This window comes from Mustela nigripes, chromosome 2 (genome assembly GCF_022355385.1).
Source record: "Mustela nigripes isolate SB6536 chromosome 2, MUSNIG.SB6536, whole genome shotgun sequence".
NCBI lineage: Eukaryota > Metazoa > Chordata > Mammalia > Carnivora > Mustelidae > Mustela > Mustela nigripes.
In genome coordinates, this window is record NC_081558.1 from 9,285,628 (window position 1) to 9,299,203 (window position 13,576).

The window sequence follows — 13,576 nt, forward strand, 5'->3', positions numbered from 1 at the left end:
TGGTTATCTCCGCCCAACCAGCTTGTGCAGAAAACTCAACTTGGCTGGACATCCTGGCCTAGCAAGTGCCTTAACCCAGGTGGGTGTCTCCATTCAGCAAGGGGTCTTGGTCTGACTGCATATTTTGTCTAATGGGGGCTCTCAGCCCAGATGGGCGACCCTGTTGTCCCTTCTACTCTTTTCAAATTGTAGCACATGACCTCCTGGGGGTGTAGCATTGACATTAAAAATATTTTAACTTCTGAGACAGCCAATCAAAAGGACATTGGCCTGGAGCAGATTCTGGAATTGTCCACGGGGTCTGCAGGAGCCTTCGGTTCTCGGTTATGGGAGGTCTGGGTGGTCCCAGGGAGAGCTGGGTTGGGTACTTGGAAGTCTGGGGGACAGCACCTCTTTACCTGCAGCTGCCGATTTACCCACAGGGCCCCTGCTGGACTGCTGGCCAGGCCAGAGCGCAGCCTGGAGATTACAGACTCTTCCAGGGTTTCTGTGTGCACTGATAGTTTTATACAGACCATCCACAGACCATCCTCCAAAACTCACTGGTCTGATTATTTGCTTTCCTAGGCTCCCCTTTCAGAGCCACTTCCTTCCGCTTTGGCCAAGAAAGCCCCCTTCCCACCGTCACGTGATGCGCCACCCCACAGTGTGTAAAGTCCCTGGGACATCCGACATAGGCACGGTTCGGAGTATTGGGGTCAACAAATCTCCCTTTAATCGAGACACCTCAACTCCCACCGCCTCACCACCTCTGCTTCACCAGCAGACTCTGTCCTCTCTGCCTTCATGATCTGTCTGGAATTCGGCTACATCCATCACCCTAATCTGGTCCCACTATCTGTTTTGCAGGGACCAATGTAGTCTTCAACCTGGTCCCCTGACTTCCACCTTGTTCCCCACAGTCTGTTTCCCTGAGAACTGCCAGAGGGCGTCTGTGAGCTCCCAAGTTAGGTCCTGGCCTTCCTGTGCTCAAGAACGGTCTATAGTTTCCCCCTGACTCAGTGCAGACGTCTGAGTCCTGCCCATTACCCACAAGGCCCTGCACAATGTTTGCCACCTGTCTTCACTTCCTCCCACTCTCTTCCCTCCCTCCCTCTATTTCAGTCACCATGGCCCCCTTCATGTTCCCTAAACACAACAGGCACTCTTCCTGCCTCAGGGCCTTTGTATATGCTGTTCCTGCTGCCTGGTATGCTCTTCCCTCACCTCCTTCCACCTTCTCAGGGAGGCCTGCCCTGACAACTTTATTTAAAAGTCCACCTCTCTCGAGCTCTAGCAGGCCCTCCACCCCTTAACCTCTTGTTAATGCTGTCTCCCCAACAGCTAGAACAGGGCTTGGCACAAAGGAGGTGCTTATTAACTATTCATCAAGTAAAAGGGTATGGAAGAGCAGAAGTCCCTCATTCTAAAGCTCAACCCTGTTGGGGACTGCTCCCTGCCCCCACATCATGGATGGGGAGGGGGTAAGGGCTGAGGAGCCTGGAGAGTGTTCTGGACTTGGGGGCACTTACACAGCTATGGACATGTTGGCTGCCGACAGGGGACTCACTTCCGCCACCTCCTTGGCTTTCTGTAGAGCAAGTTTCTGGTTGGCTGCTTCTTCTTCTTCTTGCTCATCCTAAAAGACACACGGAGTCCCCCTTCACAAAATAGGAACTAGGCCTTGGGGCCTCCCCTCAGACCCTACGGCTAATGAGCGGCAACACATGGAATATTTAGAAGCAGATGTGGCCTGGGGGTTGACCCACCAGAGCTGAGGCCCACAGAAAGGAATAGAGCCCAATGTTGGTCAAGGGCACGGCCACCCCCTTGATGTGCAGCCTTGACCTCCAGCTCGTTATTAACCCTATTTTGGCACACAGCCAGGAGAAAACAAAAGGAAAAAAGACCTTTCCTTCCCCACAACGGGGATTTCTCTGCGCCCTGTCTCAATGAGCCAGAAATTAAGGCAGAGATTTTCCTCTCGTTTTACCTTCTGGGTTGTGCTCTCTGAACCAAGACTTTTCAAAAACACTGACTAGCCCCCACGTGCAGAAAATCCCCCCCTGGAGTCCCATGGCCCATCCCATGCACCGCCGACAGCCTCCAGAAGGGGAATCAGGAGAGGAGCTTATGTTCTCAGCCGGTTAGGTTCAGAGAGGAGGAGGATGGGGGAAGAGGTTTTAAAAATACATACAGAAAAAGATGTTTTGGGGCTTTAAATCCTTCTTCAGCCTTCATGCAGGGCCTCATTCGTAAAACAGAAAAGCCAACAAAGAAAAAGCAAAGAAAAAGCAACGAGAAAGAAATGGCCAGAGATGAACCCACCCGTAAGAAGAGTCATGCTGCCGGCAGGACGCCTCTCCCCCTGTGCGGGGATCTCTGGGGCAAGCAGCAACCTTACCACCTGGGAAGTGGTCAGATCAGGACACTCTGCCAGTGACAACACGGAGGTGGGACCCGGCCGGCCACCCCTTCTCATAAGGCCTCCCTTCCTCCTTGGCACCTCACTCAGCATTTCTCAGAGCCCAGTCCCTGGACCACCCGCCTTAGTGGCACTGCAAATGCAGACTCCCAGGCCCCCGGGAGAGCCCGGACTGGGCCCTGGAATCTGCATCTTCAACAAGCGCGCGGGTGAGTATCAAGCATGGGTCAAGTTTAAGCAGCCGGGAATGTGGCAAAGAACGCAAGTTCTAGACCCACCTGGCTTCAGACCCCAGCTCCTCTGCTTACTGTTGATGTCAGGCAAGTTGCCTCTCCTCTCCAGGCCTCACCAGCCTCACCTAAAATTTCTACTCTCCCCGACTTTCCCTCCCTCACTCATCTCCCCAGCACTTCTCCCCATCTGACAAATTTCTTTCTTGTCTGTCTCTCCCGCTGGAATATCAGCCCCAGTGAGGGGGGGGGGGGATTTCTGCTTCTTCTGTTCACTGCCACGTCTTTGGCTCCTAGAACAGGCCATGCTCACAGTAGGTGCTCGATAAATGCTTTTGGATGAATGACACAGCCTGTAAACTTGCTTCTTGGGGTTTCTGTGAAGATTCAATGAGATGAAACACCCCAGAGGCTTAGCAGGGTACCTGCCTCGTATGAAAGACCCAAGAAATGCTTGTGGAATAAATGAAGGAATCACTGTGGGTCTGGAAGAGAATGTTCGTTCTCCAAAGACCGTCTTGCCTCTCTTGCTCCCCGGCTCCCAGCCTCCCGACGCACCCGCTCCCAGAGACAACCTCTGAGGATAGGTTCATGGAACCTGGATGAGCACAAGGTCTGATCAGCCCCTGCAGCCAGCCAGCACCATGGTGACCAGGCCCGGGGCCGTGTGCTTGGGGTAGCAGAGACTTCCGATTTCCCCCCTTTTGGAGCGGGGCCCAGGAAACTCTCTCTCCCTCCTGCCAGGGCCAACAGATGGAGGGTTTGGCAGCGTCCACTCAATTCGGTTCAACACCTCCAGGCTTGGGAGATGGGGCCATGAAGCGGAGGGATGCCCTAGGCCTGGCCCTCCTGGGCGGACAGAAAGGCTCTGCACATGTTCTCTTAATGGGATGGGGCTGTTTCCCAACACCCTCCTTTCAAATTGCAAAAATAGGTGCCTGGCTTCCTTTGCGCAATGCACAACCTGTATAACCATTCCCCACGGCCCTGCTCACGGGCTATCCCAGGGCGGTGAGCTGTGTGACTGAAAGTTATGTTGCCTCCTCTGTGCCTAGCTGAGCTGGACCCGAGTACCAGGGAAGTGTGAAGCTGCTCGAAGGGGGCATCCACCAGAAATTTTTGCCCGGGGCAGTTCAATATTACTGATAGGACTGAAAACTGGACTTCTCGCACGGATGGCTCTCAGCCCTGTCTCCCAAAATTGTCTCCTGACTTCATTTTCTTCTGCTCTTCCTTCATTTCTGCTCCTTGAGGGCATCACATCTCTCCTTTCTCAGCTCCTAGCTATGCGGCAAGGCCACTGAACCCCTCTGGACCTCAGCTTTCCCATCTATTAAATGGGAAGCAGAGTAAATCCCCATCTCTCACTGTGGTTGTTATTTTGTAACTTTTCCTGCTCCAGCTGGGGCTCCAGCTAAAGCCAGCAGAGCCTGTAGTAGAAAGCTCAGGTTCTAGAGCTTGCCAGGCCTAGATACCCAGCCTTCCTTTTACGAGCTCTGCCCAGTGAAAGCTCTAGGGCCAGATCGTGCCTCGTGACTAACACAGGCTTCCTTTATTGAGCACTTACTGTATAGCAAGAACCGGGTTGAGTGCCTGACATGCGTTGTGTGATGCTATAAATAGTACCTGTTATTATCCTACCATCTGGGGCCAGTGACTTGGCCTTTCTGAGCCTCAGTTTCCCCTTCTGCAAAAGGGAGATGGCAGCAATGCCTGGCACTGTAAGCATCAATTAATTCTTTACTCCAGTCACTTGGAGGCAAAGTCTGGCCAGCTCCCAAGCTCCCGGGTACAGGCATTGAGCCTCAGGACCCTGTGCAGGTTCTAGTCCATCTGTCCTATCCTTTCAGCTCTAGGGTGGTGACAGTGCCTGCTAGCCGGGGGGCTACACCATTCCTTGGAGGTCCCTTGATGCCGCCCACTCCCTCTAAGGGGCACTCCAGTGGAGTGTGCCATCTGTTTCCTGCGGCAGACCTGCTACCTTAACCGCCTTCCACCTCCTCTGTTGTGGGATCCACTTGGTGCGGGACAGTCTGTTTCGGGGAGAGGGTGGGTCTCCTCCCTGGCCCAGTGCATCCAGGGCGAAAGCTCTAACCCTGTCCACAGCCCCCACGCCCAGCCCAGTCCTGATCTGCCACGAGCGGGTGGTAACTTTGCCACAGGGAGAAATGTTCTCCCACCAACTCCACCTTGGTGAGCTCCTGGGCGTTGGCCAAATTGTCCACCGCGATGGCTAAGAACACATTCAGGAGGGTGTCTGCAGGCGCTGGAGTCAGGGAAAGCACCGCCACTGGGACCCTGGCTACTCGGAACCTCCTGGGTAACTATCCCCCCCCCCCCACCCCACCCCAGCACCCTCTCCATGCCGCCCACCTGCTCCACCAGCCGCCCAGGCCTGCCCCACCTCCCCCACGGAGGATACAGTTCCCGAAGAGCGTCAGCACGATGAAGTAGATGGAGAACACCATGCCGCCCTGCACACCCCCCTGAGACTTGATACCGTCATACATGACCTCATTCCAGTCTTCGCCCGTCAGGATCTGAAAGGGGATGGAGAAACACACAGCCAGCTCCTCTCAGCCACGGGCCGCGCGGAGACGAAGCTGGGGGGCTGGAACCTGCCTGCGGTGGCTCTCCCTGGGCCCTCGTCTTGGGTGTGTGTGGGGGGTTCTCATCTCGTTTGTGAGTGGGAAGGGCCATCCCTGTCCTGAGGGCCCTCTGCCCGGCTTCTAGGAAAAGGTGACCTTGGGGGAGCCACAAATCTTTCTGCAACTCTGTCTTCCCTGGTGCGACAAGGGATTTGTTACAGATGGGAGCTGTGCCCCTTAAATGCACTGCTTGAAGCTCTCAGCCCTGATGGGACAGTATTTGGGGATGGGGTAGGTGAGGTCACACGCTGGTGGGTCTCTCGGGATAGGATCGGCGCTGTTCTTTCTAAGAATAGACACCAGAGAACACGCTCTGTCTCTCTTTCTGGGCCAGATACGGAGGTGACCATCTATAAACCAGGAAGAGAGTCCTACCCAGGAACAGACCCCGTGAGCGCCCTGGTCACGCACTTCCAGCCTCCCAAGCTCTGTCACTTAAACCACATTGTCACTGGTCCTTCTGGATTGCTGGGCCTGGGGGCAGGGCGGGAGCCAGTGACCAGAGGACACATGAGGTACAGGGATGCAGGAACTAAGATAAGTTACCCAGATGCTTATGGGATGCCATGCTCATTGGAAAAAAAAAAAATCCAGCTTCCCTCCTTTATAATATTTTCATTAGGATAAAGTAAATATAAAAGAACTCCAAAAATGTCAATCCGTTAATGCAGGCTTCTCAGCCTCGGTGCTGCTGACATTTGGGGTTGGGTCACTCTCTGCGGGGGGGGGGGGCTGTCCTGTGTACGGTGGGGAGCTGAGCCACGGCCCTGGCCTCCACCCACCAGAGGCCTGCAGCATCCCTCCCCCAGAGCTGTGACACCCAGTAGTGCTTCCAGAACTTCCAAGTGTCCCTGGAGGACAGAATCCCTCTTGGACAAGAAGCCCTGTGCTAAAAATACATGGGTGGTGATTACGGCTGCTAACAGTCATGCATATGGGGGCTCAGAACTTCATGGACGGTTGCCCTTTTCCAACCCTGGTCTAGGGGGTCTCATTTAGAAATTACCCTCCCAGAAGTGGGAGAGAGTGAAGTCATACTTTCCATATACTCTCTGTCCCCCTCACCCCAAAGAGGCAGAAACTACCAGAAAGGCTCTGGAGGTCCCAGCCAGGATAGTCCCAGATGTCAGGGCATATGTCCTGCAGAAGTTGGTTTGGGGAGATCACTCAAAGGTCTATTTGCCTTAGAATATGGGATCAGGATGTCTTCCAATCTGAGGAGGATGGGCCTATTGCTACCCTCTGTCTTTTACTTCCTCTATTCTGATGCTTTGACATGGGGGGGGGGAGGGGCATGGCTTGCTGACCTTGGAGGGAATTAGGGCTGGCTAATTCCTACAAAGAGTAATCAACTTGCTTGTGAGCACACTTTTCAAATGCAAACCAGTCAATCCAGAGCCTGTACTCCCAACCACTTTCTCCAGAGGCTCTTACACTTAGAGCCCCCAATCCCCTGCCCTAGGCACTCAGGGCGGGTACCAGCCAACCCAAGCAAGACAGCCCTGATGCCCAGAGCCCACTGAGATCATTCAAACTAGCCAATTCTGAATCTGCTTAGCCTGCCTCGCCGATCCCTCTTGCAGAAACCACAGTCAAAGCCTTGGGTTCATGTTCCCCCTCCCTTTCCTTCCTGACCCACCATGGGGCTTCCCGGTGTGGCCCTGTGTGGCAAGCATGTACTCCCTCTCTTGGGTTCTGCACGTATAACAAGCTGTCTGTCCAATGGCAGTGCTCCACTGATCTGTTGGCCTCACCATATCTGAATTAATGATAAAACCTGTATTTTAAAATAGAGGGGCAAGGCAAAGCAGAGAAAGAGGGATTTAAAGAAGCCCCTTGTATACTGAATGGGAGCGTTAAACTTTTTGACACCAGGGGCATCTCCCGTGGGGCTGGGTGAAGACCGTACCTGAAACACTGTCATTATTGCTGCTGGAAAAGTGTCGAAGTTGGTAGGAGGAGTCCCCTCATCAAAATTAAACCTGCGGGGAGGACACACGCATTTCACATTGGCCCCACCCTGGGTGCTCTGAGGGCTTGGCTCAGCATCCTGTCTCCAGGGCAACATCTCCAGCATCTCTGTTCTCCAGAAGGACCCCCTGACTGGTACCCGGGGCCCCTGACTGGTACCCCGGGGTGAGTGCATTGGACATCGAGGCCATGCGGAAGGTGGTCTGAGGGATGGAGGTGAGCCTGAGTCTCTGGATGCTTTGGACCTGGGTCTGGGGACACTTGACCTGAGGCAAGCAGAAGTCGGGGAATCTGCTCAGCACTTACTGGCCGCCAAAGAGTTGCATTCCCAAAAGGGCGAAGACAACGATGAACAGGAAAAGGAGGAACAACAGGCTGATGATAGATTTCATGGAGTTGAGAAGAGAGACGACCAGGTTCCTGAGAGATGCCCAGTACCTGCCAACAGCGGCCAGGTGGGGGAGGGGCGGTGAGGACAGGAGAGCTGAGCCCACTTCCCACCGCGTTGGAGGGGGCTCCAACCCTGGTCCCCCTCCCCACCCCTGCTGGGATGCCAGGGAGCTTCAAGGACTTACTTTGTGACTTTGAAAATACGCAATAACCTGAGGGCTCGTAACACGCTGATTCCAAAGGATGTGCCGGGTTTTATGACGGCCCAGATGACCTCGAAGATGCTCCCGATGATAACCTAGAACAGAGAACCTGGTCTTATGTCCAGGGACCTTGAAAACATGCCCTGGCTCTAAAGCTTGCAGGAATCCAACCAAGCTAGCCCCTGGATGGAAACAGGGGGAGGGTCTCAGACTCCTCTCATCTCTTTCTTGAAGTTGATTAATAGGTCACACCGAGCAAAGAATTCCTGAAATGCACAACTGCAAAGTGAAGATCCATGTAACTTCCATCTCCATTAAGAAATAGGACATGTCAACACCCCAGAAGCCTCGAGAGACCCCTAGAGATAACCACCATCCTGAATTTTGTAATAACCATTTCCTAGCATCTTTAAAAAATGGAAGTGAAATTCACATAAGACAAAACTCACCATCTGAAGCACGCAACTCAGTGGCATTTAGCACATTCACAGAGTTATGTGACCTTCACTTCTCTCCAGTTACCAAAATATTTTCATCGCCTCCAAAAGGGAGTCCAACCCCATGAGCACTGCCCCCATCCCTCCACCGCCCCAGTAACCACTAATCTGCTTCCGGTCTCAATGGATTTGCCTGTTCTGGACATTTCATTTAAATGGAATTATGCAGTATGTGACCTTTTGGGTCTGGCTTCTTTCACTTAGCATAATGTTTTCGAGGTCCTTGCCTTTTTAAAGTTTTCAAGCATCATCCCTAGCCAATACACTTTAATTTTATCCATTTGAACTCCCATGGGCAGAACCATGCTGTACGGACTGATTTTTGTCAGGGTCTGCCTCCTTTTGTGCAATACCATGCAGGTGAAATTCACCCAGCTGTTGGGTGTGACTGTTGCTGGTTGTCTCTCACCCCCGTGGAGAATTCCATTATATGGCTAAGTCACAACTTGTTTATTTATCCGTGCTACTGTAAAGGGATGTTGCATTATTCGGTTTGGGACTGTTACAAACACAGCCACACAGATCATTCTTGTGAGTTGCTGTTGCATGAACCTCTAGAATCGCCAAGTCTCCCCTGCAAAGGAAGGTCTGCACACCTCCCTCCCACTGGCAGTTGGCTAAATATTTTGGGGGCTCTGCATCTCCACCAATATTTGGGATTACCCTCTCATTCCTTCTGCATTCAGCTGAGGCTCTCGCATCCAGGGATGACCCCTATCCTTCCCTTTCTGATGTCCCCAGGCCTCAGCCATGTTAGGTAAGAGCTGCAGAAATGAATTCCTTACCAACCAGAGCACTTACCCCACAGTCAAAGCAGTTGAAGGAAGAGTGGAAGTAAGGCCGCGTCCCAAGCCCGTACATTTTTATAAACATTTCGGACATAAAGAGTCCTAAGAAAATGAATTCTGCATAGTCTAGAAAGGAGTGGGGGGAAACAGAGAGGAGGTTAGGTTTGTGGGGTGGGGGTGGCTCCCCGTGGCTTTGACTTTCCTGTTAATAGCTATCCTGTCCTGCTCTGGCCTGGGAGGCAGGGACAGAGGACAGTTGTTGGTGGCCTCAGCCAAAGATTATGCAAGGCTTCCTTTCCATGGGGCTCAGGTTCTCCTCTGTTAAAGGGGAGGAACAACAATTGCCCACCCCCCACCCTCCAACCCACCATGGCCTGACTAATCTTAAAAAGGAGTGAAGAAAAGTTCCGTGGCTTTCCACCTTGTAGTTTCTGCCCTGGTTCAGTGATAACAGCTGGACACGGGACATGGCCAAGGACCTAGGTTTTGTGATGGCTGGTGGGTTCCTGGGTGCTGACCATGTTTTTAAAACTAATGGACCAACAAACTAACTGACTAACTAATAAAATAACAATGGTCCCAGGATGTTAGTGTGTCATAATCTAAGAATGATGATCAATCTCCTTTTATATTCCTGAGCTTGCAAGGAAAAATAGAAATAGAAATCATAATGGTGTCCTTTTAGTAATCCTTGTGTCGGGGATTTAGCTGGAGATTCAAGGGCAGCCCATCTAAGGTACAGCTTTTCTGCCAACTTGGAAAACCCATCTGAGATCCCCTGGAAAAATCCGGTCTGACTGGTGTCTAAAAGTCTTGAACAAGATCAAGCATTCTTGTTCTTTGTTGAGAAGGCATAATGGTGTAAATGCCCTGGGGAGAGGTAACATAAGGGTAATTTGTTTGCTCCAGCAAAGACATGGCTAATTTCAGGACCCTTTCTCGGAGAGCTTTCTTGGTAGGGTGGGAGGATGAGTCATCAGGAAGGGTATGGATACTCACCCATTGGATGGGAAGGGGGGATATGGCGGGGTCTGAGGGGGAAGAAAACGTATAAAAAGGAAGCTGGAGGACCCAAACTTCCAAGAATGTCAATTTTGGTCACATAACTAATTCTGTTTGAAAGTCAAGGGTATTTATTATACCATTCTTTTAAGAGATGGTTTGAACTGTCAAGGTCCTTCATACTCATTCCTGATTGAAACTTCCCCTTAGTTTTTTGGACTCAAGGGAGCTCCTAGGATCTGAAGGAAATCAGGGTCTCCAGGATCATCAGGCCAAGATATCAGTGAGGGAAATATGTCTACAACATCTGGTGTATTCTAAGAACCACCAGAAACAACTCTGGGAGTACTTAAGAGTTTCTGAGGTGCTTGCTTCCCAGTTACCATGGAAACCTGATTTCTGGCAATGCACAAGACCTGAGAGAATTGTCTATAGCACTGGTGGGTCTGGAAGAACTTTCAGGGCCGTCAACTCCAATTTCCAGATGAGAAATTCAAGACCCCAAGAAACTACCACACTTCACTGATTCCAAGACAAACACTTTTGTTCAGTTTGACATCTGTGAATTCAGGGTATATCTTAAAATTGACATGTCCCAGTTTAAGATGGTAGCACTGCTTTATTTCTTAGCGGCAAATAAAAGAAAAGGGTGCTTTATAACTGAAGATGCTTTCAACTGATGAATGATGGGAGTGACTTGTCCGGGGTCACATGATGAGTTAGGAGCAGTGCAGACACTGAGAATCCAGGTCACCTGGTGACCAGGGAAGGGATCTGTCATCAGATCCCTTGGATTCTAGGTTCAAATCCTGGCTTTGTCACTTACTAGCTGTGTGACCCTGGGCAAGTTACTTAACCTCTCTGTGTCTCAGTTTTCTCAACTGGGGATAATTAGAGGACCATTACAGACACAGAGTCCCAGGGCAGGAAGTTCCAACCCCCTGCTCCTGAACCAGGACAGACAGAGCAAAGTGATTAGTGTGGAGAATATAGGAGATTAAAAATAGACTACAGAAGAGGTTAAGACAAGAAGTAAAGAGTCCTCATTTGTAAGACTCGAGGGGGACCAAAGCAATTACTAAGGTTGGAACTAGGTCAGGGCTCTCAGAAGGAGAGCTGGTCCCTGGGGGGTGTCCTGAGGGGTCAACAAATGTGACTGAGAACAAGAAAGGTTACAAGGAAACAATGACCTGGACCAGGCTTCCGGGCCTCTCTAGCCTGAAGACTAGACTACCTCCAGTGGCTGTCTGGGTGAATTCCAAATCAGGTCAGAAGGGGAAAGAAGCCACAGACCTAAGTTCACAAACATGCAGGAGGAGAGTAGCCAGCAGGCAAAAAGGTTTAGGGAAATCTTCTCTTAGGGTTCAGAAGTCCGAGCCAGGGCATGGACTCGCCTTCCGCACTGCCCAGACACTATTCTTATTGATTCCTCAGAACTCTTTGTTTTTTAAATCCTAGTCAGAAGTCTCCCTACCTTTCACTGCTACTCCTCACCCCCACCTGGCCATTGACTCTGATACTGTCTTATGCTAACTCCTGGAATCTGGGAATAGGTCCAGTGGGGCAAAGCCTTCCTTAGGGGTCCTTGTTTCCACTGAAGGAGAAAGAGGCCCTCACACTTGTTGGAGGAGATCTTCTAGAAATGAATTCTAGGTTTAAGGAAGTCAAAAAGGGCAAGAGAGGAAAGGCAGAAGGTTTGAAAGAAGAGGAGAGAAGCCGGGAGTGTCAGAAATGAGTAGAGAGATTGGGGACAACATAAGGGCCACTCTTTGTCCCTAAAGCATTCCCATCTCTCAACCACAAATTACTTATTTTAACATCCTCAGAAATGGGCCCATTAGTTAGATGTGTGTTTCTGTCTCTATCTGGCTGTCCTGTGGTCTCAACCCTTTTCTGTCTCTCTTCCAATGCCCCTCTCACCCCTATGGCTCTCTCCTAAAAAAGCACCACTGCAGTATTTGGTGGCCCGCATTCCAGCTTCCAGCCCCCAGGCCCAAAGGAGTTGGGCTCTGATATTGTGGTAGCAGTTACAGACACATCCAATCGAAAGGACAGGTTCAACATGAGCCAAGGAAGGAACACGCGCCACCGGAGGAGGACAAGGGGAAAAGGTTTAGGAAGGGATTAGGGAGCGGGCGGGGGCAGGGCGGGGTGGTACTCACAGAGGAAGTCGGAGAGCCACTCGGGCTGGTTGTAGTGAACAATAGCAACACAGAGCGTGTTGAGGGCTACCAGACTGAGCACAGTCCAGTAGAAGGCCTGAGTTTTGACCATGCGGCGGATGTAGAAACGCATCCTCCTCTCCTTTTTGTGAAAAAAAGTCGAGTTCTCCAGCTTGGCACTTTTAATGCTGGCTCGGGCGAAGGGAGACCCTGCCAAGGAAAGGATGGAGAATGTCAGGGTGTTCCTGTGGAGGAAATTAACTGATGTGCGGCCCAGGCACGGAATCTGGCCAGGGGATCCATTAGCCTCCCCGGTGAGCACTCTGGCCCGAGGGAATGATCATGACCCAGGGCTTAGCTTTCCAGAGATGGAGCTAACAGGAAGGCGGAAATACCCAACGAGCGCTCTGGATGTCGGGGGTAGGCAGAGGGCTCTTCGCTGATGGAGTCAACTTTCTGTGTCTCCTTCTCCTGGTCACATCTGATGATTCTGGGGGTCATGCCACGGGGGGGATGAGGAACGAGCTCAGGACCCTCAGTGCAGAGGCAAGCAGCAGAGCTTCAAGCTTGGGAGGCCTCCCGGAAGAGGTGTGAATCGGACCCTAGTTTTCATGGACACCTCACTTTAGGCATGATCACCGAGGAATGAGCCTCCAAGGGATCTGCCTGCATATACTTTTACTTGTGGAACATCTACTATGTGCCAGACTCTCTTCTAGGTGTTCCAGATACACTAGTTAACAGACAGAGCCCTGGCTTTCTGGGTCCAATCTCCATTTGGGGAGAGAGACAGGAAATACAATAAAAAGTAAATTAGTAGTGTGAGGGAAGTTATAAAATACTTTGGGGGAAAAAGAAACAGTAGTGTAACGGGATGGGGAACCCCAGGAAGGGCCATGGGGCAATCTGCCATATTAAGTCAAGCGGTCAAGGTGAAGGTGTTGACCTAAATCATCTCAGTAATGAAGGAAGAGTTAACAGGTCTTGAGGCAGCAATATGCCTCCTGGCATATTTGGGGAGTGGCATCTGGAAACCAGTATGGCTGGAGCGGAGGAGGTGGTTAGGACAGGAAGCGGACAGTGTGGAACAAGCAGTGCATTATGGGCTGTGCCGAGAACCTGGGCTTTTGCTCTGAATGAGATGAGGACCCCAGAGGTCTGAGCAGAGGAGGGACAGGACCTGACTCAGGTGCTCACAAGCACCCCTGGGCAGCCATGGGGGGAACAGACTGTGGAAGGCCAGGGCAGGAAGAGAGAGGAGGCGACAGCCCTGGTCCAGGC

General features: G+C 51.6%; 1 protein-coding gene across 8 annotated transcripts in view; it reads right to left on the reverse strand.

Moving 5' to 3' along the window:
* Positions 1-13,576, reverse strand: part of CACNA1A (calcium voltage-gated channel subunit alpha1 A) — a 286,551-nt gene that overhangs the window by 74,969 nt on the left and 198,006 nt on the right. For all 8 annotated transcript variants that reach the window (XM_059389171.1, XM_059389172.1, XM_059389169.1 and 5 more), the window contains 8 exons: positions 12,296-12,505; positions 9,145-9,257; positions 7,829-7,941; positions 7,560-7,691; positions 7,192-7,264; positions 5,057-5,174; positions 4,824-4,891; positions 1,512-1,618 (listed from right to left, as the gene is read on the reverse strand). In XM_059389171.1, the coding sequence (XP_059245154.1) occupies positions 1,512-1,618; positions 4,824-4,891; positions 5,057-5,174; positions 7,192-7,264; positions 7,560-7,691; positions 7,829-7,941; positions 9,145-9,257; positions 12,296-12,505 (934 nt within the window). The remainder of the gene's footprint in view (positions 1-1,511; positions 1,619-4,823; positions 4,892-5,056; positions 5,175-7,191; positions 7,265-7,559; positions 7,692-7,828; positions 7,942-9,144; positions 9,258-12,295; positions 12,506-13,576) is intronic.